Here is a 27812-nt window from a genome sequence, read left to right on the forward strand (position 1 = left end):
ATAAGGTACTTGTTCAGTATAAAGGTCTTTCCTTATGTCTCCTCCATGGCCATGCTTAAGGTACATTTCATGGTCCATTCAAACTAGCTGAGTACTTTATTGATTTTGGAAGAACTGGGCCCTACTATCTTGATTTCAGATAATACATCATCTATCCAACATACGGAATCAGTGATTCGTATAACAGGCTGTTTGGTGCAGGGCCTCTCTTAGTGGATTGACTACTGGATGCCAAGAGTTAATTAGGGGCAATAACTATGGAAATTATCCTTTTAAAGACTATCCAACAGAAAATATCAGAGGTGTTCTTTTTGGGGAGGGGGGGGGGGGGGGGCTTTTGAATGATTCCCTGTGGAGGCAGAATTGTTATCATAATGATTCATAAATTTATCAATCGGTATGTATATAAATGAATAAATAATACATGTAGACTTGTTTTTATTGATTATTACATCTTTGATTTAAATTATTTGAAGGGTAGGATTAAATGCGTATGCTGATGAACTTTTAAACTTGACACTGTTTATTCGTATTGATGGTGATTACTGTATACAAGGCAATCTTTGTCCCTGTTTTATATTCGTCCATTCCCCCTCGTTGTCAGCGGCCGAATTTAGGACTGAGAGAATTCTAAATATCTGGCGAATATAACCTTCTCTACATTATCTTATTGGTGTTTTTTTTTTAATTTAATGATACATGCCTACTGAAAAGTAATGGAATACTTTAATTTTATTTGTTTGACAAACTAGTATACACAGTACCTATGAGTGTAAAATGAAAACATTCATGCAAATTTTATTTCATTTTTATCAAAATCACATAATAGAGGATAAAGAGTCGATATAAATAAAAGAGCTCGTTACGAGTATATTTGTTTCTTGATAAATATTTCTTTCCCAATACACTGTATATAAATGTTAATTTTTATATAGTGTTGATTCATGTTTTTAAAATGTCAAGAGTGCGTCAAATTTTATGGTTATGATTAATAGCATATTCATTGTTGAGTATGTTAGTTTGGATTCAGTTTATCTTGTTAAACTTCAGATGTAAGTCAGAATGGTATCCTTCCTCGGCTTGTGGACGGCGACCAATCAAAACATTTTAACCGGGAAAACCTGGTAAAAATGAAAAGAAAGGAACTTAGAAAGATGGTTCCATTAAACAAAAAATGATTTATGTTAATTTGATATATGACATACCCATGTTAAATATACCTGTGTTTTGACTCTCTGGCATTAACGTTGATCCTCCGAATAACCCAGGGTTTGGTGATACAAGAGGTGATAGAACGTCTACGCCATTGTTGATGGCCGGGTTACTGCTGCCCCCTGTTGAACCAAACCCGTGTAGGAGAGCAGATGTTATATCATCAATTGCGGCTCTCAAATTGCCTGTCCTAATGTTATTGTTCACGGTAGAACCAGGAAAATTGTCAGTAAAGTGTCTGTCTGAAACAAAAGTTTCTCCAAGCCCGAAATTGTGACTGTTGACACGGTTCTCAGGTGCGAAAGAAGATCCGAGGATACCTGAACTAGGGGAATTTCCAGTGAAACGATTGTTTAAGGTAAATCCCAAAGGTGGTGCCATGTGGCTAGTTTCATGGAATGAGTTTAAAAAACCAGAAGGGGCAATCGGATTGTTTCCAAAACTGCCTGTCCGTGTCAGTTCACGGATTTCTGTTCCACCAAAACTAGTGCTGAAAATTTACATAGAGATATAAAATTAGTTGAAAGCAATTTGATCTGTATTTTTTCTCTGCAGAATTTAACAAGTGCTTTTTAATAATTTATGGATGCAATTGTATCATTTATGATTCAATTTAATTAGAAGAAAGATCTATATATACAACGGAATACGGAGTAGCAAACAATTTTTGTACGAGATAAGAATTTATAAAGTTAAATATAACTTTACTTAAATCAGAGCCTTGTAAAATTACCTTTTTCCAAATCTTCAGTGAACTTAAACCATGATTTTTTTTTCGTTGAAATATTCACAATTTGCAATAAAAATGTGCGACATACTAAATTGAAAATAAAATATGTATTGCTTCAATAATAAAAATTGAACTCTCACTTTAATCAAAATGTTAATGTTTTTAAATGAAACATACAGTTTTAAAATTCTCTGTTTCATAAATTTATTTTGAATCATTATATTCACCAAACTGTTTCCTATAACCTTACACAAATGGAGCAAACTTTTTATTAAAAACATTTAAATATGCACCTATTTTTTTTACCTAAAAGATCCTATGCACCTATTTTTTTTACCTAAAAGATCCACCACCGAAATTGTTTGTATCAGCGAGTGGCATTCTAGCCACTTGATTAGAAATTCCTTGAGAGTAAGGAAAGAAGCTATCGTAGAAGGACCCAGGCTGGGCAACAGCATACGAGTTGTGGTTTATCCCTGGAGATGAAAAATCAGTAAGAGATCCAACACTTAATGAAAATCCATTGAAGGACGTTTCTGGAGAGTATCCGAATCCCACATCACTACTGTGGGTTCCGAGTTGTTCCGAAAATTGGCCAGAAATGGTGTTGGTATGCTCTCCTAGCAAAGCATTGCATGAACAAAGAACGCACAGCAAGAAAACCAGAGTACCTCCCAAACAACTCATCCTGTTTTGGTAGAAATCTTACACACGGCGTTTACTCAATTTATACCGAATGCAGTGTGGTTAGGTTATTATCTATCTGTCTATAGATATAGATAGTCGGCTATTTTTTTAATGTCCCATGTTCTTTTTTTATACATATTGTAATTAGCTCTTTTGTAAGTAATTAAGAATAAGAGCAGGATAGGTTTTGGTTAATGTGATCAAGAGAACTGGTTTTTGCCGGGGGTTTCTTTGGATAATTTTCTTCTATCAGGAAAAAAAATACAAGTCGTTTGGCTGATGTTTTGGGTGTTTTTGTACTTGCGTTTTCGTGTTAATTAACAAATTTAATGGTTGCGTTATTAATCACTGGTCATAATGAGAATTTAACATCTAAAAACTGAGTATAGCTCGAGCTTGAAAGAGTTTTTATGGTTGTTTTTTGGGGTTTTTTTGGGTTTTTTTTTTGTTTTTGTTTTTTTTTTTATTTGTATTTTGGCATTTAAGATTATTGGATTTCAAAATGTTAATCTGTTATAAGTTGTATAGTGCACCTATCTAGAGTGGTATTTTAGGCAGTCCATACATACCCCCTTCATACCCCACACCCTAAAAAGTTCAGACCTTTAGATTTTTTTATTATGATTACCAAAGATAAGCCTTGGACTCAACACTGCTACCCGCTACAAACAAAAAACTCCTTCAAAGGGATTCCTGGATATTCGCATGACTAGAAGCTAATTAACTTGTTTGTAATTATTGCTTGAACGTACAATTGGCAAAGAAATATTTTAAAGTACTTGAATTCAATTGTTATTATTTCCTGAATGTAAATTATGGGTGCGTTTTAATATGAATAAAATTATTGAAAAATGTATTTTGTTTTAGCTATCCAAAATCTAAAAGATTATACAAACGAGCTTTACTTTACACGATTATGAATGTGTGCTTATAAAAACTTTATTGTTAATTACATATATGGCCTTTCGATCGCCTACAAAATCTGTCTGCCATTAAGGTGGTATAGGACACCTGTAGATATAAATGTGGATAAAAGTATATTAAATAATCAAAATACTTTTATCGATTTAGAATTTTCAAATTTTACAGTCCATGACCAATTTTTTTTTTAATCATTTCGATACTCAAGGGAAGTACGTCATAACATGGAGGTGTCCCATACCACCTTAATTGTAGGGAAGGTTCCTCAACTCTTGCCCTATTTCATTGCAATTATATAAAAGAACAAATTCTCAACCAAAGAAAACTAAAATTTAAAATACTTAGTTATCACCTACATGTAAATAGGTCTTTTTCATTCTGTCATAACATTATTGAAAATTTTCCTGTTGCAATGAAGGTACATTTAATTAAGGTGGCTCTATACACCACTTTTTGATGACGCAGTACGCAAAAAAGTAAATCTGGAAACATGCATTTCCGGTACTGGCTGATTTAAACTGAGGTGAATTGTATGGGAACCGCTATTTTGAAAAATTTGTTAAATGGATAGATTTAATTTTATAATTGGAAAATTCATTACTTACAAGTAATGTGGTATGTGACTCCTTCACGTTGTGTGGTATTATTTATCGAAATAAACAATAAAATCAAGTATAAATTTTTAAAGAGTTTTTTTAGCATCATCCTTATGTTACACCGTAGCGCAGTGGGTTAGTGGGTTCACTACAAACCAGTAGGTCATGAGTTCGATTCCCGCTGAGAACAATAAATTTTTTAACTTTCCAAAAATTTCTAAAACGTATTTTTTGGTTGAATACCGTGAAAAAAAATTCTAAACAGGTGAAAATATTTCAATTATAATATACTTTAATGCACATTAATATCGACACCTAACGGGGATGAGAGGGTTGCTTTGAATTTCTCTCAGGTTGGGATACATAAATCCTATGAGCCTAGTCAATGTTCCCCTTTATTTATTTGACTTAGTTTTGCACTAAAGCGAATATATTCACTTATACAGGGCAAAGTCTATAATGAAATATGCATGTATTTATCATTCCAACATTATATTTAGGAAATTTTCTTCAACTCAGAAATGAAAAGTCCCCAAGGTGTTTGGGCCTTGGGACTTGGGAACGATAACCCTTACATGAGGAACTTTCATACCAAATAAAATTTAAAATATTTTTTGTGTTTATTTGCAATTGTTTTCATTCAATTTTTTATTTCACATTTATTAAAATACATTTTCTTATAACATCAAGCAACTTTTTCAGATGATTTGTCAACAGAGTAAGAAAATATGAAAAAATATGTTTTGGGGAAATACTAAAAAGATTTGCAATAATAACATTTTTGAATGTTAAGAAGTGTTATATTTTTTTTTATGTGTCCGAAGGAAATATCCATCATATGACAAAATAATTTCTCTCAATTAGTTGATAGCTGTCTTTTTAAAAAATATTTTACAAAAACACGAAAAAACATTAAAAAATTCTTTAAAAATACCTATAGTATCCCTATCGTCATTTTAATATTTGATAAGTATATGTTTTGTGGTCTTCTATTGAAAATTGGAATAAACTGTGGGTGTATAGAGCCACCTTAATAAGAAACAATATTAGTTCATTAAAATGCCCATTTAATATTTTCTATTCGTTACAATTAATGATGGTTATGTTTCGTCAGATTTAAAGGTAAATTGTGTTGGTCGAGGAAGTATGATTTGTATATTAAATTATTAAAAGTCATGTTTGACATTTATGATAATAATCAATTTGGAAAATAAAGAAATGCATAGCAATACTGTTAACGAGTTGTTTTGTGATTATTTGTATTACATGATATATACATTCTACTATGTTTTTCCATAAAGTTTTGTGATCTTTAAATGCGTCCAAATGCAACAACCTAATAAATTTACAAGTAATTTACATAAGTACATGTAGTTCCAAAACATTGATTTCTATGTTATCGGTTTAAAAATATATTTCAAACATGTTGTCAAAACACCATTTTTTACAATTATTCAATAAGAAAGTTCATTTTGTTGTCAAAAGCAAAATTTCAAGAGTTATTTTTCATGGATTATATTGTCATGCTCATCTCAACAGTGTATGGTTTTTATAAAACAGTTGTTCTTCCTGTTACTAATTTACTCTCTCCGTGATCTGCAATTTGCGTCGATTTATTTCATAGATAATTGATTTCATCGGTGAGCGAATGTAAATATAAGCATCAAATGATAAATCACTGCTGTCGATTGAGCAGAAAAATTATCATAAAGCGCTAACGCGCGTTATTCAATCTTTCTGCTCACCTGACGGCAGTTATTGACACGACGACATCAAAAATAAATCATTCAATGCTCTAATGGTTATATATGACGAATTATGAACTCTTTGGCAAAAACAATTAATGCCTTAATGGGATTTCTATTTATTTGTCATTTAATTTAAAGAAATGCTTCATTGTACTCAAAGTTATTGCATAAAAAGCCATGCAGCTCCTTGTATAATCGGACAATTGATTTTAACTCGTACATGTAATCTAATGAGGAGGATAGCATAATTAATCCGTAAGATTTTATTCTTAAACATTTAACTGTGAGCTCAAAACTCAAGTGAGCTTTTCTGATCAAATTTTGTCTGTCGTCCGTCTGTCAGTCTGTCCGTAAATTTTTCACATTTTTAACATCACAACCACTTGGTCAATTTCAAATTCAAAAACGAATTGGCACAAAGCATCCCTTGGCAAAGGGGATTCAAAATTAAGCCTTATGAGAAATTTTCAAAAATCTTCTTCTCAAGAACTATTTTTGGTCAGGAAAGCTAAAAACTGGGGCCCGTTTCTCAAAAAGGCGTAAATCTGGGCCTAAGTTAGTCCGACTAACGAAGTTACGCCAATATTTAGTCGGGTCTAAGTTGCGTTTCTGAAAGAGGCGTAAGTTAGGATTTAAATGTCGAAAAAACTTAGACATCTCCACTGAGTACTAAGCATGCGCATATCGTATTTTGTTTTGCTTTGAGGGTATAATTATATGTGGTGGTTCAATTTTCCAATTCATACTACATGTAGTACCCGAAAGTACGCATGGTATACTTTACCACTGAATGTGCATAGTTCAAGTTGTTCATAACTTTTAATATTAATGAAAGTAGAACAAATGTTTATACACTTCATAACATAATGCAGTTTTAGAGACAAACAGTTGATATGAAAGCGGCATATATAAGAGGTTCCAGAAACCAAATATGTGACAATTAAATGCATTGTAGATGATATTGAGGCACACTCGTGCATATTAATTGAACGAAACAATACATAGAAATTAACTTCAATGTTCGTGTAAACTTCAAATATTTATAGAACACAGGGACAGGGTACAGTAGCTATGCCCCCATACGTCTGCAGAATGAGAAGTATGCTTCATATACACTGTCGATATTTAGACACTTTCAGATGCTGGGATAAGGCTTGATTCTTTTTCATCAATTCACTATATTATTTATAGAAAATAATATGACCATGTATATAACAGCAACCAACTGAAATCGAAAATATTTACTGTATAAATAACATTACATGAACCTTGGTCCATCCTCTGTTCCAATATTGAAAGAATGTAGACAATGACATGAAAACGATTCTTGATTTTCTGCGATTCAAATGATAATAGTTTTGAAAGATATTAATAGTCAACAATTAACAAGACAGGCTTTATCAACATTTGAGGCTGGGGTCCCCCCAACTCCCTTTCCTGTTTTTTTTGGTTTAATCGAGTGATTGTTTTGTTTTGGTTTTTACCGGGGGGGGGGGGGGGGGGGGGTTGAATGTAATATATACCATATACAGGGGAAAATTCGCCCCCGTTTAATTTTCAATCATTTCACCCTCGTTGTCAGCGGGCGAATTTAAGACTTGTTGATTCTCAATATCTAATATTAAGTAACTTAAGTAACAGCTGTGACTGGGCGAATTCACGACAGAGCAAAACTGTATGCAAGTGTAGCAAGGCGGATATTACACAGGACGAAAATAACCCTGTATACAGTATCTTGATTAAAATAAAAATATAAAAGCAGTTATCTAAGAACACCCTACCTATTTGAAGAAAGTTTTATAAATCAAATGTTTTAAAAGTTTAATGGAAAAGGCATCTTGAAAAATCCCCTTTCCCCCTCCGGATAAGACATTTTGAATCTCTGCTGTTTTAACAAGTGCATGTGAGTTTTACTTTTTTCCCTATCTGCTTTGGGTTATTGGGGTTGGGGTGTATAGAATTGTTTCTATAATAACTAAAGTATGACAAATGCAAGCTGGTTAAATTTGTAAATAATGCACACTGTTTTAAAACTACTAAAACAACGCTTTTGTATTGCAAGTCGACAACTTCGAAATAAAAAAAAACATCCCTTGGTATACATACATCTGAAATATGATGAAACAAAACTATCATGAATTCAAGTAATTAAAGATCAATTCAGGAAAATGAGTACAGATAAACAATCATATTAATATGCACGAAGATCATTGATAGTACATGTAAACCATACCTATTTTAAAAGAATTACGATCGGTGTTAAATATGAACGCAATTGATGACTTCATCCTAGATTTAATAAGACTAGTTAATTTGATTTCCGAAAATTCATGGTGTGCATGTGAAATTTTAGAATCTTCGAGAACCCTGACAAACGCTTGTCAATAGATCTAAAATTGATGCACACTCTGCACGCTTCTAAAACATATTTTTAAGTAATATTTTAACAAACAAAAATTGATTGTATCTAAATGCAAGTTCATAAACATTCAAAATACATGTACAATATGTAGATTTCATACGGTTTTGTAAATATACTAGGAGTAAAAAATTGAAAATGAGAATGCGTACGTGTTGTAAAGTTGTAAGTAATATAGGTAAAGAACAAAGAACCAGACACAAGGAAAAAATACAACTGTAAACGTTTTGAGTTGCTCCTATTCATAATTTTTAAATTCAGTTTCGTTTCACGGGTTCAAATTTGATTAGAAACATTAAATTCTAGTTTATGCTTACTGAGTATTGATTTAAAAATCAATAATCTATTCGTACTTATATACATCTATCTTGTTGGGGAATACTTGTTTAATTTAGAATTATAGCATCTTTTTAATTATTGTGTTTATATCATTTATCGAGGTATACCCATTTTTCATACTTTAGGTAAATTTCATTAACAAGTAGTAATGTATATTACATATGTTTAATAAGGTGAGCCCATTATTTATCAACAATAGGTATTTTTTAAAGTTATACGTACATGTACAAATATTAAAATAAATGTGTATGTTTTCCTTAAAAACACATTAAACAAACCAAAAAATAGACTTCTCTGTTTATTTTGCCTGAGAATCAAAACACTCGCCATTTTTGTGCACAGACTAAGTACTTACGCCTACCCATTAGCAGGCGTAGATTTAAACCCAAATTTAGTCCTGACTAAGTTTCCGCCTTTTTGTGAAACGCAACTTAGTCTGGTTTTGAGGTTTAGTCCCTGATTTAGTCCGGACTAAGCTTACGCCTGGACGTAGGCCTTTTTGAGAAACGGGCCCAGCTGGTGTGGAAGCATTTTCAGGTAGTGTAGATTAAAAATTGTGAAAATCGGGGCTAGGGTGGGGCCACGATGGCGGGGGGGGGGGGGGGGGGTCGAATTCTTTCATAGGAATTTACCACAGTATATCTTTAAAAATCTTCTTCTCAAAAAAACAATCAGCCAGGAAAGCTGTAACTTGTGCGGAGAAGCATCCTAATGTATGGTAGATTCAAGTCACCCGGGGTAGGGTGGGGCCACAACCGGGGGGCACTTTTTTACGTTAGAATATTTAGAGATAAATCTTCGTATAAAAACAATTTCCCTAAAAAAGCTGTAACTGTAGAGAAAGCAACATCAGGAAATGTAGATCTAAATTTGTCAAAATCAAAATCTTGGGGAGTTGGGTTTGGGTACATTGAGGATCTAATTTAAAAAGGAAAACATTTTAACTGTTCACAAAAACTTAAATGTTATAATATATGGTTTTATTATATTGCTATATTGCTGATTCTTTTAAATTGTTTAGACTTTGGCCCTTGGATTATTCTTGGGCCTCACAACGGGTTCAGAGTTTGATGTTGGTTTATATCCCATCTATAAACAATTATTTAGGATCTTTTTGAGAACTGCAGTGCTCAACATGTGATATGACTACAAAATCAACCTGATAGAAAAAGGGCTTGGTTATAAACACAAGATTATCCAGGAGGAAATGGAGTTTTCTTTATACAGGATAAACATGTTTTATTCTACATTGTCCTGATATTTTGTATTATGTATATGCTTGGAAAATATGAACAATATCTCTATAAAAGCACCTCATTGTGATATTTTATAACAACTTTCACGTACATGAATCTTGGAGACATAAAACATGTTTACTTTAAAATTTATTTCAGTGGAAATCATATAAATATCAATAAATAAATCTGTGAGTCCTGTGTAAACTTGTTGATTATTTAGTAGACGTTCTTCTTTCCTGAAAAGAGGATAGGAACAGTTAAGATTTATCACGACAAATCAAAAAAGACAAATTTTGGCAGTTGATAGGGCTTATACAGAAAAAAACGTCGTAAAACTTTTTAAATTTTGGGTTTTTTTTACCATAAATAAGTTACATGAAGTACCTTTGTAGTTTGGTCTGTAACTGGGGTAACCACGGAATCCCCCTCGGATACCGCTAGCATAGATAGAACCGCCACGTGGCCCCACGGCTCCTCCTCTAAATCCAGAATATCCATAGTTAGGTCCATATCCGCCATATCTAGCATATCCTCCAATTCCACCGCCGTATCCTCCGCCAAGCCCTCTACCATATCCTCCGTATCCGCCGCCATATCCGGGAGTGTATCCACCGCCATATCCTCCAATGTTACCTCCCATTGGATATCCAGCACTTCCGTATCCATATCTTACACCGCCAATTCCTCCACGGCCGGAGTAAGGGTTGTAGTACGCACCGCCGATTGCTCCTCTTCCGTATCCGGGACTTCCGTATCCGTATCCTCCGATGACCCCACTTCCGCCGTAAGGTCCCTGGATTCCGATGTATCCTCCTCTGTAGTAGTCATCATCGTCCCAATCGTTGTAGCCGCCCCATCCGCCGCCGTAATACCCGGGGGTCGCTACTGCTACACCCAACAAGCAGCAAAGGAATATGATGGAGGAAGACATTGTGTTCTGCAGTTCTGAAAGATAATTAACCTCGTTGTTATCATGCATATTATAAGTGATTCTTTCCAGTCGAGGTATTAAAATCTACCATCAGATGTATACTAAATTTGTCACACTTATCTCTATTTATTTATCTTTTTTGGTATTTATTCATATTTATATCTATTTGATTCAAATATTCATATCTATTCATCATTTAGTTAATCTATTTATATATTTACATGTATTTATTTATTTATCTATTTGTAACACTATTTCTTTATAATTACTTTTTTAATCAAAGGAATGAAATGTATAACGGCAAATGTTTATCTGGTTATTAACATCGTGTTAATTGTCTTCACGAAGTGTTAATGGCCAAAACCCTGACCAATATATGCTCGGAAATACCGAATGCACAATCATAATCCATTACCAGCGACTAAAAAACGACAATTATTGCATGTCGGAATGTTAATTACACGGCCACAATTAATGCACGACACTGTCCGAACATGACCTTCTTTGTTGTGGTACATGTTTACCATTGTTTGTACTTATCTAGTATCAAAGATACTAATTTATGATTACGGAAGATATTGAAATAAGATTTTTACCTAATACTGGTTTGATGATTTGTTTTTTTTTTCCATTTTGACAAGTATGCAAGTTATAAACTGCGTATACATCTTCTATACGGTAATTCCATAGCCGATTTATAATTTATGAATGACTTTTTAAAGAAATATAATATTTCTTAGAATAAAAAAGAAACAAACTCTTTCAGTGTATAAACATCAAAAAGTAAAACAAGGTTTTTTCCCTCAAAAGTCGATGGTTTATTTGTTCAATGGAATTTTGATTATCACCATAAATAGATATTGGGAAAATTAAATACGGTCTTATCGAAAATATATTTATACTAGAGTTGGTTTCCTATAGAATTTCCAATAGAACTGAGTTGTTGGTACGTACCTTTCTTTCCAAGTTCTTTGGCCGTCTGCATAAAGTCCCGGTTTTGGCGCGCTTATATAGAGGGGGTCCGCTTTCGTTCCTTCCCCCGGTAACTTCTGATTGATGGGTAGGTCGTTAGTCTAATGATACAATACACCTGTTTTCTCGGATAAGATGGCGGGTCTCATTTGACGGGCTCTAAAGTTTTTGACAGTTATATGACCTGCGCCATTATTATCAACAACTCGTAGTACTTAGAGCATAGTGGCCATGTCAACTGACCGCTAGTTTTATGTTGTTACATTATGACAATAATTGTTTTTAGAAATAGTAATGTTTTCTTAATTATTATCTAAATTGTGAAAAATGTAATATCGCTTCTTATAGACGTTACAACTAGAGAACATGCACAATAATGCATTTTTTATATAATCTAATTAGCTTATCTTTTGTTCTCCACATTTTGTACATGGTATGGGTCATCATTTGGAGAAAGAACACTGAAAAGAAACGATATGTAAATAAATCATAAGGACGAGGTATACTCGTGAATTGCCGGATTATCAATTGAAAAAAAAGTTCTAAATAAATAATATTAGCCAGCTAGTGATAGGCTGTGCTATACCAATACCAAGCAAAGGTAAGCCTATCAAAACAACATCGTCCTTTTTTAAACAATATTTTTTCACTAATGTGAACGTGAATCTACAGCATGCAGTTATCCCTTGAGTTAATGAAGCAGCGTCCAACATTGAAAGCGATTTTGTCTAATTTGATAGACAATTATTAGTTTTTATGTGTTAAAAGCAAATGCCATTCTAATTTTTATTTTTTATTTTTAATGCATACATACGTTTGTGTTACTCAATGCTTGGCGTGTTGTTTTTTGGTTGTTGTTGTTGGTTGGGTTTTTTGTGTTATTCTTTTTTAAATGAAAATAAACACGGAAGCCTAAATACGAAGCTTTGTTTACTCATGTTTGCATTTTAGCCGGAAGAAAAAAACACTTTTTGGATCATTCAAGGGCAAGACAAACATGTAAAGCACACCAATGACCATCCAACGTCATTGCAACAAAATTACAAATCAAACAATCCCGTCAGTCTCACATCTAGGACGGGGCCCAGGCCGCGGGCACATGATTGAAAATATCAATAATTTTAATAGCAATGAACTTAAAGAGAACACTGTTGTTCGTAAACTATAAATGGTGATTGAATGCACACTTAAAAAATTGCAGAAAAGTTACGGGGGGTTGGGGGGAGGGGGTTGTCATCAATATTTCTCATGAACATTGTTTTGTTGAAAGGTGCATTTCGTACACTTTACTTTATTTGTTCACTTGATGGATCAATATTTGTTACCTATCAATCAATTTTCCGTTGGATATCTATTCTTGATATATATATAGTTATTTTATCCATCATAGCAAATACACACATAACATATTATAGATAATATAATTAACGCTCATGTAAAATCAGTCAAAAGTCGAACAAACAATACTAAGTTAACGACACTAATAGCGCTTATTTGCTTTGTATTATAACATTAAAGAGCATTTTGTAATCTTTTTATTCAGTTTAGTACAAAGAAATACTGTCAATAATTATTGATGATCTGTGTCAATATTTCTTATATTTATCACCCTGCTTACAGGAAATATTTCATGTCTCAGGAAATTAATTACCAATTACCACCCCCCACTCTCCCTTCCCTCCCCCACTCACACTCTCTCTCTCTCTCTCTCTCTCTCTCTCTCTCTCTCTCTCTCTCTCTCTCTCTCTCTCTCTCTCGTCCGCTCTCTCCAAAGGTCGAGGGGTCCTAACTGTTCTAACCCACTTTCAATTACTTTCAGGAAGGTTGCTACATTTCTGTTTATTATCATTCTAAATTCGAGGGAGGGGGTGTGTCTCCAGTAAAATAGAGTTCCTTTTTATCTCTTTCGAAACTCTGTCGAGTCGACATTATAACTCATCAGTATGGCACCCTGGATCTTCCTTACGAAAGCATCAAATCTCAAAACAAGAGGATCAAGTGTAACTAACTTTACATGTATGTGCGTATTTCCGGGTAACAAGCGAACTCCATGGGAAAGACCCGCCGTCGGCGTGAGATTGTGGCCTCTCTACACACAGCCATCATGTCGAGATGTCATGACCATTCATCCCGGACTTTGTGTCCTTCTGTGATGAATTTTCAGGAAAGCAATGAATATACATCACTTATGCATAAATTTCCTCGTACAGTGCGTTTCCTTACCATAGTAACCAATAGCCATTCTATGCGTATCCTCAATTTGAGGTTCTGTGGTCGTAGTTTGATAGGGATTACATAAATCTATATTATATTTAGAATTCTATGATTTATTCAAATAGATTCTAATCTGACGACCAACATCAAAATCCCATATTCAAAACAAGATGTTGTTGACTCATTTGGTCAGTGACGTCTCACAACTGTAACTTTACCAAATAAATCTTCTTATATTTACAGTTAAACAGTTTAGATATTGCATCAACATGAGCTATGCTATTTCCCAATCTTGAATATGGTATTGGTAGTACCAGTTACAAGAATTATCACATGACAAAACAAAACAGATACATGTACATGGAAGGTGTAAAATTTGTTCTCTCGGTTTCTTATTTTTAGCCTTTTTACTCAACTATTGCGTTATCAAACAATATGCAATTAAATAAATAACTTAATGAATTTAAAAATGACAGAACACAAATAAAAACAAAATCACATTTATTTCAAAGATTGCAGAGTTTTCTGGTTATCACAAATCCTAAAGAATCAAAAGGTGCCAGGATTGGATAAAACTTGACATTCCACAGAAAGTCTGTAAATTATTCTGATTTTACGGAATATTCGCCATACATGTATGTTAATATGGTATCAGATAGTCATCAATACAACCTCTTACATGCATTACATTCTAAAATCTGGCATAAATGTAAAATTATTGTTTCAATAGCCTTATTACCATTATTGTTATGCACCTTTAATAGCAAAGGTTTTTATCTCTTATAATTTCAGAATTCAATACATGCAGATATATATAATTATTAAAAGAATCAAGATTACACTATTTTCTCAAAGTTGCATTGCATTCATGTTGGACAGAAAATAATGGAAATAAGAATAAAATAATTGTCAATTAAACCATTGGGTTGTCTTAAAATAATTTCTAAATTATATGTGTAGTTATACGAGAAGTGAGTCAATCTAATCTAAGTCAAGACCTAGATGTCCCTCTCTATTTGCTCAAATGGTCTAAGAATGAAATCATTACAAAATGAACTGGTTACAGAAACACTGATGAAAGACCTACATAACAACACAAGTAAGAAATTCAGAATAATGTGTCTTGTCCAATAACTATCCAAAATTCTTTATTTGATCTGTGTTCATTAAAATGAATATTTCTAAAAGATTGATTAGAAAGACACATTATTTACTGCATTTGAATTCATCATCTCTTCACACCAACACGTCACAATAAAATTTCACAACTTACATTTTACCAAATTTCCATTCAAAACTCACTTTGTCTCTATTCTATATGATTTCTATAATTATATTAATCATACACAATCTCTCTCTCTCTCTCTCTCTCTCTCTCTCTCTCTCTCTGAAAGTTTTCTTCAGTCTTTCAATAGTTCAAAGAGTCTTCTCTCTCTCTCTCTCTCTCTCTCTCTCTCTCTCTCTGAAAGTTTTCTTCAGTCTTTCAATAGTTCAAAGAGTCTTTATCACACATACATGTAGTACATTGTTGTATAAGACATGAAAGTCATCAGATAAGACATCACTACTGATTGGTTAACACTTATAGAAGGCGGCCTCTGATTGGTCATCCAACACTTCATTGACAGCAATGCTGTTTGTAATGAAGGTCTTCATTAGTTCAGTTTCTGCTCTTCTACTACTGTTAGTGAATCAGGCAATGTTGTTACTTGAGGACTGAAAAATAAAAGTAAAATCCAATTTAATTTGTATTTAAATATTAATTCTAATTGTATTGGTTGTTGCCATATTGAAGTTCTCCAATACACTGCAAAAGTCTTTAAAGATAAACAGAACAGATATACATTTCCAACTTGCACTAGATGAACAAAAATGCTCAAATGTACAGTATAACCGAGATTTAAAGGTCAGAGTTAACTTAAGAGTAATACATTAATCATCATTAATAAATCTACATGGTTATAAAACAATTCATCACTTTCCTAATGAAATTATTCTGCATCTGATCATTCAAAAATAAATGATGCTATCAAAAACCTTAATTGAAAGTATAAGAAAATTCATGACATTTGGGAAACTTGAGTTAAAGAAATGAATACCTTATAGATTATAGATAACTCATTGACTCTTCTTGAAGAGGGATAATAGTGTTATTTCAAATAACTGTTTATAAATATAAAAATAAAGTCCACAAATGATAGTTTACCTAGCATGTCTGTAGACTTTTATTGCCCAGGATTTGTGTATAAACGCATGTGGTTTTCAATGATCTGAAACATCTCATTCGGTTGAGGTATTCTCCCCGTTTCTAATTTTGACCACACAGGAACATCTACAAGAAAAATTTTACATTTAAACTGAGCAAACATAGGAACAGCTTTAAATTACATGTACTATTTAATATTCATCATTGATATATATATCATTATATAATTACGAATACCAGTATAATATAGAAATGTACAATTGTTTGGAGTCATTACCATTAAAAGTGACCTCAAAGGCACCAGTTGAAATCATTTGCCCTTCAATGGCATTACTGATGAAAAACACCATGAGACATGCATAAATCTGTAAAGAAGAATTAAATAAATTTTAATAGGTACAGTACAAAGTTGTCCTTCAAATGAAATGAAGTTGCCAATATCTACCATAATTTTGATTTTAGTCATTTTAAGGAATCAAAAACTCTCTAATAGCACACAAAACAGGATATAATTTAGTATATTGTATTTTTTGCAATGTGAAAGTGATTGCGGAAAAAAAACCCAAAAAATTTATCATCAGAAAATTAACATATTTAAGAAATAAACAACGTTATTTAGTGAACATGGCGTTATGAATAGCAATTGCTCTGCTGGCATATTCCATGATGCGCGCTAGCGCATCATGGAAAATATGCCAGCAGAGCAGTTGCTATTCATAACGCCATGTACACTAAATAATCGTTGTTTATTACTTATATTTGCATTTTACCACTCGCAAATACCCTGTATTAGCCTAGACCTTGACATTTAGCTATTGCATCAAAAATAAACATTCAGACTGTAATGTATCTTTTTAATTCACATAGATTTGTTAACAAAATCAATGATATGTTATAACAGTAATTCTTTTAAAATATTATTATAAGACAGGTTTTAATATTAAATACATCAATTTTATGGAGTTGGAGAAAAACACATCATGTATCGTATAGTGGTTTAAATCTATAACGTCATGGAAAAGTATATATAACGTTACACCTTTATGACGTCATAGTATACTGACAGAGCAATTGCGATTATAGAGAAATAATTGCAGCTCCTTCGTATGGGCTTACAGTGGGAAAGAACAATGGAAATGCAAATATATATATATAAATTCCAAAGATTTAACACTCTTGCTGTAAATTTTGATATGAATGTAATATTTATTAAGTACCTTATTTTCTGTGGCCCAATTGAATAAACTGGGTGTCTCCATATTTAAATGAGGAAATGGATTTTGACCACTGACGATCATAACAATGACAAAAAGTTTAAAGATGCTAAGGAATTGAGCAACAGCAGCGCGACCCGAGGGTGGGGGATAATTGTCACCCTGGATGTCAAGCGCTGGGAATCGCTCGTGGAGAAGCTGGGCATATTGGTCAAAGACCTTCCTGTACCCTCAGGAGAAGCTGTAAAGAAAAAATTTGAAAACATTTATATTCAATCTTTCTCATTATGTGGTTGCATGGATCTATTGAGTATTATCCATTCTTTCTACATACATTGTAATTAGTCTATTAAATTAGATCTTATTCATATAGTCACTGACAAAGCCAAGTCAGTATGAGGTATGAATGGGGGGGGGGGGGTGTGACAGACCTTCAATATATGGGAAGTTAGCCGTTATTTCTGTGCAACTGTGACGTGTAATAGGTATAATACTGCCAGGCTTTTACTAGCATTGATAAAATCTCAATATCTTATAATATAGTTTAGATAAAGTAATTATAATATACTGAAGAAAGACTGAAAGAAAGAGAGATAAATATTTTATGAAAACAGATTTCTTTGGTGCTTCATATGGGCTACAAATGTATTTGTAGCAATCACTGCAGAAAATAATTGCATTAACTGCTCGCAGATTATGGTTATGCAATGCTCACTACTTCAGCATCAAAAATACTGCTGTCATAAAAGGTAAATTCTTAAAATTACAGATCAATCAACAAACAGTGAAATTTTAAAGTTAATTCATGTTAAGTTAGTTGAAAGTATGTGTTATGAGGAATTCACCTTTTGTACAAAAATCAATATTTTGGCTTTTTTGTTGTACAAAGGTCAAAAACAGTAACATCTGCTTACATTTACTGTATGTGAAGAGTAGGTATAAAACTCGTAAAGAGAAGAATAACAGCAGTACCTTATCTTATCATTAATAAAACAAGATGGGAGTTTTTATTTTCACTTCTTCCTATACACTATATTGGCTTTCAAATGTCAAACTATACACTGTAGAAGTTTCGTGAACATTACAATCCTTACCAAAACATAAATTTGAGCGTCGGTCCAGCGAATTTGGACAGTTTAGGTGCCTTGATGTCCTTTTCTATGTTAGTTTGTTCAGTATGACTTAAATCTCTCCATGTTAAGAATATTAGCGCCGAAAACACGAATACCATAGATAGCTGACCCATTCTGTCAGCCATTACTGGCCGGAAGTGTGACGCGGGAAGGCATAATTACCCAAAAGGCATGGAAAACTGAAACGATAATGAAGACAGATAAAAAAAATCACAGATAATACTTTTTTAAAAAAGTAAATAAATATAATAACTAAGAAAAATACATATACTATTTTCATATAATACCTATCTGTAAAAATAAGTATATATTGAGTCAATACTTCAATTAAATTTCATCTCACAGAATTTATTATATAATTAGGACAAACGTTTGGAATTACACATTTTTTTTTTTCAATTGATATAAAATGCAATACAATTTCTTGAATAGGGTTTTCATACAAATTGCGATCCGATATGTTAAAATTTTGCCAAGTGTGGGCACGCATGAAGATTAATGAAAATCCATTTCCTATGAAAAAAACTTTTTTTTGCAGACAAAGAAAATAAATTTCTAAAATTTCAATTGTATTTGTATGTTATGTAGTACATCTAAAATTGATTCATTTAAAATTAGCTTCAATCAGTAATTCCAGTACTTTGATTTTTAATTGCTTTCTTAATTCAGTCTACAAGAGCTTGCATAAAGAGGTTGTATAAATAGTCATGATCAAATTTAGACCATAAGAAACTCACCGAGACAAAGAGGTCTGTGTAACAGATAATAGGTAAATATTTTTTTATTAAATGTTCAAGCAAAAATTAACATAGGGATTTTCCCTTCTAAATAGAATTTATGGCAAAAAATCATATATTAGTATAACGGCAGATCTGATGTGTAATTTGTTGATAACCCAGCCTCCTTTATTGGAAAAATAAATTAAAGTAAAAATTTAAGTAAGTATCTAAGAAATCAGTCGCACCCATACAGGGCCTTTTGCAGATATCATTGACTAATACATGTACCTGCTCTAGAAGCCCACCTTGGTCTGTTGAAAAAATTTACGTTCTTTGCTTGAAGCTTGAAAATCTTTTGAAATTTAAGTATTTTGCATAAACTTCAAGTTAAAAAGTATCGATTTTTGGAAATGTCTTTTCCTTTTATCAACACAAAAGCCATCTTGTAGTTCATTCTCATTGTTCTGAAACACCTGCTTCTATATTCATTTATTAGTATACTTCAGTTTTTCACTCCATAAATTCATTGAGTTTTCCATACTTCTATTTACCAAATGTAAAGACAGCTTCTATTTTTTTTTTTTGGTGGTTTTTTTTTTTTTTTTTTTTTTTTTTTTTTTTAAATACAAATAGATGTACTTATACATAAGGCCGAATGAACAATCTTCAGTATTATTTTTTTTACCATGCTTCAACACATGTACACATTTTGTAAATGAATGCAAGGTTTGTTTGCACGTATTATATGTATAATTTACATCTACCGAGTATAATTCCTTCTTTTTCTTACGGAAATTGTCAAATTGATTGTACATTCATAGCGCGGTAGAAACTGAGAGGACTGAAATCTACACGCCCCGTTTATCGATTGGTCGAAACCTTCAGCAACCTAAGAAAAATCACGGACTGCACGAAATAATCAAAGTCCTATAGAAGACGATGTGGCTGGGTTTTTTTTTTCTTTTGGTGTTTTTGTTTTGTTGTTGTTGTTGGGTTTTTTTTTTGTCTAACATACTGATGTACAATGACATTAATAAAGTTAATTTCTCTTACTTTTTGCGATTAATTTATTAATTTGTTAAAACAAATGTAAATATAAACAATAAAATGCTTTCTTTGGTAGATTCATTCCATACGGATTATGAAAGTAGCGATCATTGCAGGAAAAAGTTACTTAACCCGCAAACGCGGGTTATATATGTATTTTTTCTGCATGGTTGCCACCTTCATAACCGCATGATTCTATACAAGAAAGTATAATAATACAACGCATAATCATATCTACAACGAATAAATGCAGTTGTAAGCGTTCATTTAACTTGATAACTTTAATATGTCCTAGTTAACGTTAACTCCAGTTGTGCACAGACAGCTGCACTAATAACACTCAATATGTGTAAGTTGTAATTGGGTTTCAATAATTCCCCATTTTGCTCTCTATGAAACCTATATATAATCTTATATCCGACATAGAAATACTCACTCTTAGTCCATAGGCACCTGAACGACGTTTTGAGATTTTCTCAAAATAATAAAACAATCCCCATACTAAATAATACTTATAGAGGGTTTATATTTTTTAATATATAAAATATACATCGCCCGTTTCACAAAACATACTTAGGACTAAGTTATATCTTAGGAAAGAACTTTTTCCTAAGTTCATTACTTCACTATTCCAGTCTTATCTAATGAAATTCCTAAGTTACAATGTATGTCTTAACTTTAAGACAGGTAAATCGATGTCTTAGGAACAAACTTAACATGCTGGTTTGCTGTTTCACTAAGAAATTGTCGCCTTTTATCCTCGCTTTCTCTATCAGCTAAGGTGCATTTATTTGCGATGTTTCCTTTTCTTAAAAAAAGAAACCCTATTCTTATATCAACCATTAGGCCTACAAGAAAACACGCGTTACATTAAACTTAGTTTAAAAGTTCCACATCTTTCCATTCTAAATCCTCCTTGTCACTGCATGTGGGTATTGTATTCTATTTCAAAATATACCGTAAGATATAGTAAATTAAACTCATAATATTTGGATATCTCAACGGATATTTATAATTTAGGATTTAGCATATCTGTATTTGTTAACGTGGACTATTTACAATGGATAAACTGGACAAAAAATGAATTCGGTCATTTATAAAGAATAACAGAAATTCTAGCAGTGACAAATGTTATCAAATGATTCATGCTGTCAAGAATTATATGTACATGCAGCAAAAAACAAGAAATATACTGCGATCTCTCAAATTAAAAAAATACCGTTTTCAAAGAATAAACGGTATTATTACGTTATTTTTATCTACTCGTGTATGCACGTGAAGGTAAATTTTTATGCAAAATTTCAGGACATGCACATAGGCACTACACTATTTGCACTCCATTTACACGATTAAACTTTTTTTCCTAATTGATAAGGGAATGTGTTTTTACGTTTACTTAGAAAGTTTACACTCGTGCCATATTGAAAAGAATTTACATGATCGATATAAGTTAGGAATAAACGAAATGATTTAAAAGTGGCTTACAATGTATCTTAAGATAAGATTTAGTCAACTGCGCTACGCTAAGAAAGTTTTGTGAAACAGCTATGACAAATCTTAGGAACTTCCTAAGTTATAACTTAGGCATATCTTATGTTCTATCTTAGGAAACATCTTAAGAAATCTTTGTGAAACGGGCCCCCGGTGCTTGTCTTAGTCTTCAATGATCTGCAATGTCGTTTAAATTTCTGATGAGTTAATGATGACAACTTTTCCACGAGCACACAGTGGAATTCCCTGTTGGTTCACTTTTATAAATGAAAGCAGTCGTATGTGATTTAAACTTAAGTCTACCTAAACAAAGTCTATACAAAAGGTGTCAACATGGGTTTTAGATCTATTTGGTTTCTCGACACACCGGAAGTGTGTATTTGCTTGTACGACCGCTTGTCAAAGAGTACTTTTGGTTGAGAATTTTTTATTATCAAACAACAGTTATTCCAGTACCTTGACATGTATATACAAACATCATATACCAATGTGTATAGCTGTTACAGATATATCGTTTTCATAAACTAGTCTGAAAAGTAAATGGTCGTGTTTTGAATTAATTTTAAGCCTCTGTCGGTCTCGAAATATCCAGTAATTTTCATCATAATCGGGAGATTCCGCGCGAGCTGGCAGCCTCTGGGTCCAGAGTGTGAAACCATGTCTCTGGAAAACCGTATCATTCACGCTGTTCTGGACAAACACGAGGGATTTCTCCGGCGCCATCTTGTTCTCTCGCCGGACGTCGTCGACAAGCTCCGACAAAGGTTCGTCATTACGAACAGCACCAAAGAGAGGCTAAACAAGGTACATTAACAAAGGGTTTATTTAAAATTTAATCAAGTACATGTACTACAGAATTAAAATGTTCATTAATTTAAATCAAAATTTGAATATATAACTGTATAATGAACCAAAGTTTTGTAAGGAAATATACTTCATGACCATTGGCGATTTAAGGTGTAATGCGTGCTAACAAAAATATTCCTAAATCGATGATTTCCAATTATCGTTTTTCATAAAGTTATTGCGGGGTTGGGCAACGATTTGTCCCAATGCTCGATAAATATTGCCATTGATAATCTATCTTAGCATGCAAAAAGGCCAGCTATCAGTGATAATGAGAAGATATTTCGTGATTGTCCCCAATAGGTTTCCTCAGATGTCCAAGTCACTCTTGTAATTGACATTCTTCGTCGCCGTGGAATTCGAACTTTGGCCAAGTTTCTGCACATTCTCAAAGATTCATTAGATGGTTGGATCGCAGACAAGATATTGTGTACCGACCTTCGGATACTCAGTAAATACATTCTCACAGACGAGAGGACACTTAGTGATTACATCATCAGGGTATGCGGTCCCCCTACTCCCGAACCAATCTTACAACCAGTTAAGAAAACCGTCATTAAAGAAGAAACCAAACCAAAACGACCAAAAACACCCCCTGAACCACAAAGAAACAAAAAAGAGAACGACCTGTTTCATACACTCCCTCAACCTACGAAAATAGCGGAGGTTCCGGGACAGGTTCAGAATCTTCACCGCGTGTTTGAGGAGAGGCGGCTACAGATTGGGAGTACACTGTCCATCCTCAAACAGGAAGAGCAGGCGATCAAGGACATCCTGGAGAAGAACGTCAACGAACAGCGCCATCTGAACAAAAACCAACAGGCCATCTACGACATCAGCAGACGACTCCAGTCCATCCACCACGAGGCGGGACAGCTTCTGAAATCGGCGCCCTCTGGCGTCATTGTGCGCAATAGGCTGGACTATTTGCACGGAGTTCCGTGGAATTCTGTCAAAGTCAATGAACACGACATTGAATGGCGAACGAACGAAAGAGATTGATGATTAAGAAAGCCTTGAATATACATGTATTTATGATGTAGTCGTGTACAGCAGTTGTTCCTCCGATCAACACATATGCATTGTATCCAATTTATAAATATATTTTCATTGCATGTACATGCATCACATTTTAAACATCATATTTAAAGTTTTAAAAAAAATTCATCGCAAATACTTATGTAAGATTTTATGTTCATCGTGTTAATTATACAATTTATCAAGGTACATTTAAAAGAAGAAAGATTAATTTTTTAAAGGGTTGTGCTAAATATAACTTAGTACTTAGTGTCACATTCTACAAAATGTTTTCAATCATGCATTTCTTTTCAAAAATATCATAACAAATAAATTGTAATAGAAAAAAGTTGTTCAACATATTCCTGATGCTGAAATCATTAAAACAGTTTTAATTTCAGATGTACATGTAGACGCTGCATGCGTGCCGATCGTGGATCTGCTTTTAAAAGCCTACAAAAAATGAACCCTAACCAACAGGGCTATACATGGAATAAATAATGGAGTAAACCCCATAAAAGCGGCTTTCTGAAGCAAGCGTTAATGCAGATAAATGACAGAGTCCAATAGCTCCTTCAACGATCTCTGTAAATCGCCATAATTCACTGACAATTCTCTCAGACTGTGATGAATGTGTTGTAACATTTTAAAACACTCGCCAGGAAAGGCATCGGGTGTTAATAGATTCGTGAAGAATAATTCGTTTGCTTTTTCTATATTTCGCTTTGCATTATGCCCGGTACACAGTCCCATTTCGCACTTCAAGTTGTAGGAGCAGGGGGGTTTCTGTGTGTTGCTCTCGATAGAGTACGCATCACAGGAGGGTTCTATATTATCTACGTCATCTAAGTCAATCATCTTTATTGTACTGTTTACCATCAAGAAATGTTCCATTTTAAAGTCTCTCACTCTCAGTGACCCGAGAGGGGAGGTGGCTAAATATTGAAAAAATGAAACGAGATGAAGAGACTGGCGAACTTTATTCTCCGTCGAAAGGCTTTTTAATTTTCCCACTGAGAGAATGGTGCCCCTCTCGTAGACCGCGATCACGCCATGTTCTGACAAGTCCGTACTGTCGGATTCCTCGCTACGAGCACAGAATCCTAACAGTCGTAAGAAACCTTCGTGTTTAAGCTGGTGTAGCATTAGAATTTCCTTCATTAGTTTCATCGTTGGAAACACAAAACACTTTGAGCGTTTTACTACATCAGACGAATCACTACCGAGTAACTCATTCAAACACTCCCGAGCCTCTTTCTGGTGTCGCGTCACCATTTTAACCACCACTTCCTCGCCTTTGTAAAGTCCAAGAAACGCTTGTTTCGTAACTCCATGTCCAATCTTTTCCAACAGTTTGATATGTTTGATATTTTGACAGTTGAATTTAATGTTGTTTTGGCATTTAGATTCATATTCCTCACAATATGTGGTTGAATTATTTTCAAGAAAGTCAACAGAACCAGCTCTTTTAAAGTTAGAAAAATTTGCTTTCAAAGTGGGAAAACTATCTCCGGTGATACCATTTTCTTCGTGATCCGGAACATTTGTAATAAGGTCAAATATAATGGCAAAGTACATATATAACATAAAGGGTATAACTAACATTGTACAGTGTAATATACTTCTCCTCGTCATTGCGCGTGCATTTTAAAAAATCCGGAGTGAAACAGCAAAGTTTTATACTCACATTCTTTGTCATAAACTCTGAAGTTCCAGATATATATATATATATATAAATATAACAATTCAAAAGAGCTTCAATCCAACACTAAATGGTGAAATACTTTTAAAAACAACGTTTTTGTCGCAGATGTAGGAAACAACAAGAAGAAATGAAAACTGTTAGGATATTTACCAAGCACCAACAAACGAGGATCTGCGAATTGGCGCGGTATTTTATCAAGATCTCCAAATGCAATCAAATGTCCTAGATTCCCCCTGTGACAAACATCGGGCCATTTGTCTGACTGTGGATATCAATGTTTCGATGCTCTCGTTGATTAACTTCAAGAAAGAAAGTCGCGAGCGATACTTAATGCAATTATGATCCCCTCACTATAGGCGACAGCCACGCAGCGCTGTGGAAGAGGTGTCCACCAAAATAGGCGGATCGATCGGCATTAATTTTCCAAATATTTCTTCTTTTTTGTATTTACCAAATTATTAATATTGTCTATCTAAATTATGCATAATAATACCATAGTCATACTCCCGAGATTTAGTATTGGGAAACGCTGATAGATGTAGCGGAGTCCACGGGTTAAAGAGCTTTATTGGCTTTTACGGGGATATCATTATTTTATAACATTGTCAACTTTTGGGATACGTGTTCATTATTCAATTTCTTGTCAGGATATGCGAGATCACAGAACACCATTCTGGCGCCCGTTGCCTGAACTATATAGACCAACACTGAACTAATATCCCGAAGTCTTATTTGGAAATCTTGAATTATTTGTAATTTGATTTCAGTACCGAAGAAAAAAAAGATCAACCAATTGCTCATTTGCTCTTTATAAATCTCATGAGTCTGATATAGCTCAAACCCTCTATACAATCGGGCGATGTGGAGTGTAAGGATTGTAAAAAAATGAATTGGTTTGTATCGAATTAACGGTAAAGAAATCAAATAAAATATTATGCATTATGAAAACTTTATCATGATACTTTACAGTGTAAGTATTTGTAGTTTAACTTCATTTGTCCTTGTTTCCGTCTCTTCATGTTGCTGAGAGGACATTGAGAATTGTACATAGAATTGTACGTACATGTAGTGTTGTACATTGTTATAAAAACTTTTTATTAGCTTTCTTTACCAGGCTGTAAACCATAAAATACAAGAACAAAATCTTTTCTTGTAATCGTTATTGGAAAAGCCGCTACAGGTTTCCGCACGCTAAGCTGTATGATAAGGTTAAGCCACAGCTAGGCTGTTTGATGTATGACATTCATACCATTTACTAGTTACATGTGTATATATACGGCACTTCACCATAGGGAAACAGCCAGGGTTGACTGTAATTACATACTGCAGAGGGAGCATTCCTTTAATTCACGCTATATTGTTCTCCAGGTTGCATTACCAACTGAGAAAACTTTATTGAAGGCATGTTACATGCAGTGATACAGAATTGGTCACGCCGGAAGAAAATAGACATTTGATATTTGATTACCAGTCATTCAATGCAAACATTATATGACATCTTTCTTCTTGTATTGCTATTATCAGAAATAAAACTATGTACTTTAAACAAAGATGCACTATTAAAAGACATACCGCAATGCAATACAGTAAAACTTGATTATGGAAAGTCCTTGGGTTTTTCTTTATCCGAAATTCGCTAGATATAATTTCCGCGTATAACAAATTTATTCTTTCCGCCTATAATGAATTTGTTATAGAAATTATAACAAATTAACAATATACATGTTACCCGTTATGAATACCAGACGATTTTATCAAATCATTAAATACAAAAAGTACAACGGAGAACTGGGTATATCAGATTGTAAAAAAATATTAATTCTTACGAAAAATAAGGTCAATTTTAATACTGTTAACTTCAAAAACTTTCAGCACTAGTAAATCATTTAAATTTCGTTATTTTTCAAGTTGATTGAACTCAAATCCAAGTTTAAGAACGATCTATATTGTATTAATATTGGTACGAAATACCTGACGATGTCCTGGCTTTCTTTTACGATTTTGATATTTTACATGCAAAAAAAACCTATTGTTTATCAGTGTGATTATCAAAATGTGCAGTGAATTATTGAGTTTAAATATACATTTATTTAAAATCGAGCCTAGAATGCCGCTTCCAATTAGAGGCGCTGGATTTCAAGTTTTCGTAATGGCACCGGTTCTGACGGTTTCCTGGCATTTAAACTATCAAAATCGATAAAAAGGACAAGAAAACTTAAGTTATTTCAAACTTATTTGAATGAAGTTAGATCTTAAATCTTCATCATAAATGAATCGTCACACTTTTACTAGTTGGTGTAATGGTTGTTTTATTTTATTAATGCATTTATTTATTGTTTTATTTATTTTTGGCTTGTTTGTTTCACAATGCACAGATTGAAATGTCAACATGGACCAGCTATTGTATGCGCTTAGCTGAAACATTTG

General features: G+C 33.3%; 5 protein-coding genes across 5 annotated transcripts; 1 reads left to right on the forward strand and 4 right to left on the reverse strand.

The window, feature by feature from the left end:
* Positions 1-821: 821 nt before the first annotated feature.
* Positions 822-2664, reverse strand: LOC105338637 (uncharacterized). Its single transcript, XM_066069566.1, has 3 exons — positions 2280-2664; positions 1221-1702; positions 822-1121 (listed from the first exon to the last, which is right to left on the reverse strand). The coding sequence occupies exons 1-3, from the start codon at positions 2627-2629 to the stop codon at positions 1108-1110; spliced, it is 846 nt and encodes a 281-aa protein (XP_065925638.1). The 5' UTR covers positions 2630-2664; the 3' UTR covers positions 822-1107.
* Positions 2665-10024: 7360 nt separating this feature from the next.
* LOC105338636 (uncharacterized) lies at positions 10025-11934 on the reverse strand. The gene is made up of 3 exons (XM_011443840.4): positions 11776-11934; positions 10275-10835; positions 10025-10126 (listed from the first exon to the last, which is right to left on the reverse strand). The coding sequence occupies exons 1-3, from the start codon at positions 11804-11806 to the stop codon at positions 10107-10109; spliced, it is 612 nt and encodes a 203-aa protein (XP_011442142.3). The 5' UTR covers positions 11807-11934; the 3' UTR covers positions 10025-10106.
* Positions 11935-15436: 3502 nt separating this feature from the next.
* On the reverse strand, positions 15437-18718 carry LOC105338697 (thioredoxin reductase-like selenoprotein T1b). The gene is made up of 5 exons (XM_011443922.4): positions 18522-18718; positions 17431-17668; positions 16491-16578; positions 16214-16339; positions 15437-15723 (listed from the first exon to the last, which is right to left on the reverse strand). Exons 1-4 carry the CDS (start codon positions 18683-18685, stop codon positions 16233-16235), a joined length of 597 nt encoding a protein of 198 aa, XP_011442224.3. The 5' UTR covers positions 18686-18718; the 3' UTR covers positions 15437-15723; positions 16214-16232.
* Positions 18719-22474: 3756 nt separating this feature from the next.
* On the forward strand, positions 22475-23796 carry LOC105338635 (hypothetical protein). Its single transcript, XM_011443839.4, has 2 exons — positions 22475-22621; positions 22967-23796. The coding sequence occupies exons 1-2, from the start codon at positions 22475-22477 to the stop codon at positions 23663-23665; spliced, it is 846 nt and encodes a 281-aa protein (XP_011442141.2). The 3' UTR covers positions 23666-23796.
* A 22-nt stretch (positions 23797-23818) lies between these two features.
* LOC105338695 (extracellular tyrosine-protein kinase PKDCC) lies at positions 23819-25847 on the reverse strand. The gene is made up of 2 exons (XM_066068625.1): positions 25536-25847; positions 23819-25384 (listed from the first exon to the last, which is right to left on the reverse strand). Exon 2 carries the CDS (start codon positions 25313-25315, stop codon positions 24221-24223), a length of 1095 nt encoding a protein of 364 aa, XP_065924697.1. The 5' UTR covers positions 25316-25384; positions 25536-25847; the 3' UTR covers positions 23819-24220.
* Positions 25848-27812: the final 1965 nt, after the last annotated feature.

This window comes from Magallana gigas, chromosome 8 (genome assembly GCF_963853765.1).
Source record: "Magallana gigas chromosome 8, xbMagGiga1.1, whole genome shotgun sequence".
NCBI lineage: Eukaryota > Metazoa > Mollusca > Bivalvia > Ostreida > Ostreidae > Magallana > Magallana gigas.

Bases quoted from the DNA above. Each gene is read 5' to 3' on its own strand.
- LOC105338637 (XM_066069566.1), bottom strand. From the start codon at position 2,629: ATGAGTTGTTTGGGAGGTACTCTGGTTTTCTTGCTGTGCGTTCTTTGT. The intron at 1,703-2,279 runs GTAAAAAAAATA...GTAAATTTTCAG, and splicing joins TTCGGTGGTGGATCTTTTAG to CACTAGTTTTGGTGGAACAG.
- LOC105338636 (XM_011443840.4), bottom strand. From the start codon at position 11,806: ATGCAGACGGCCAAAGAACTTGGAAAGAAAG. The intron at 10,836-11,775 runs GTACGTACCAAC...ATTATCTTTCAG, and splicing joins CAAAGAACTTGGAAAGAAAG to AACTGCAGAACACAATGTCT. The intron at 10,127-10,274 runs GTACTTCATGTA...TCCTCTTTTCAG, and splicing joins TTACAGACCAAACTACAAAG to GAAAGAAGAACGTCTACTAA.
- LOC105338635 (XM_011443839.4), top strand. From the start codon at position 22,475: ATGTCTCTGGAAAACCGTATCATTCACGCTGTTCTGGACAAACACGAG. The intron at 22,622-22,966 runs GTACATTAACAA...TGTCCCCAATAG, and splicing joins CCAAAGAGAGGCTAAACAAG to GTTTCCTCAGATGTCCAAGT.
- LOC105338695 (XM_066068625.1), bottom strand. From the start codon at position 25,315: ATGACGAGGAGAAGTATATTACACTGTACAATGTTAGTTATACCCTTT.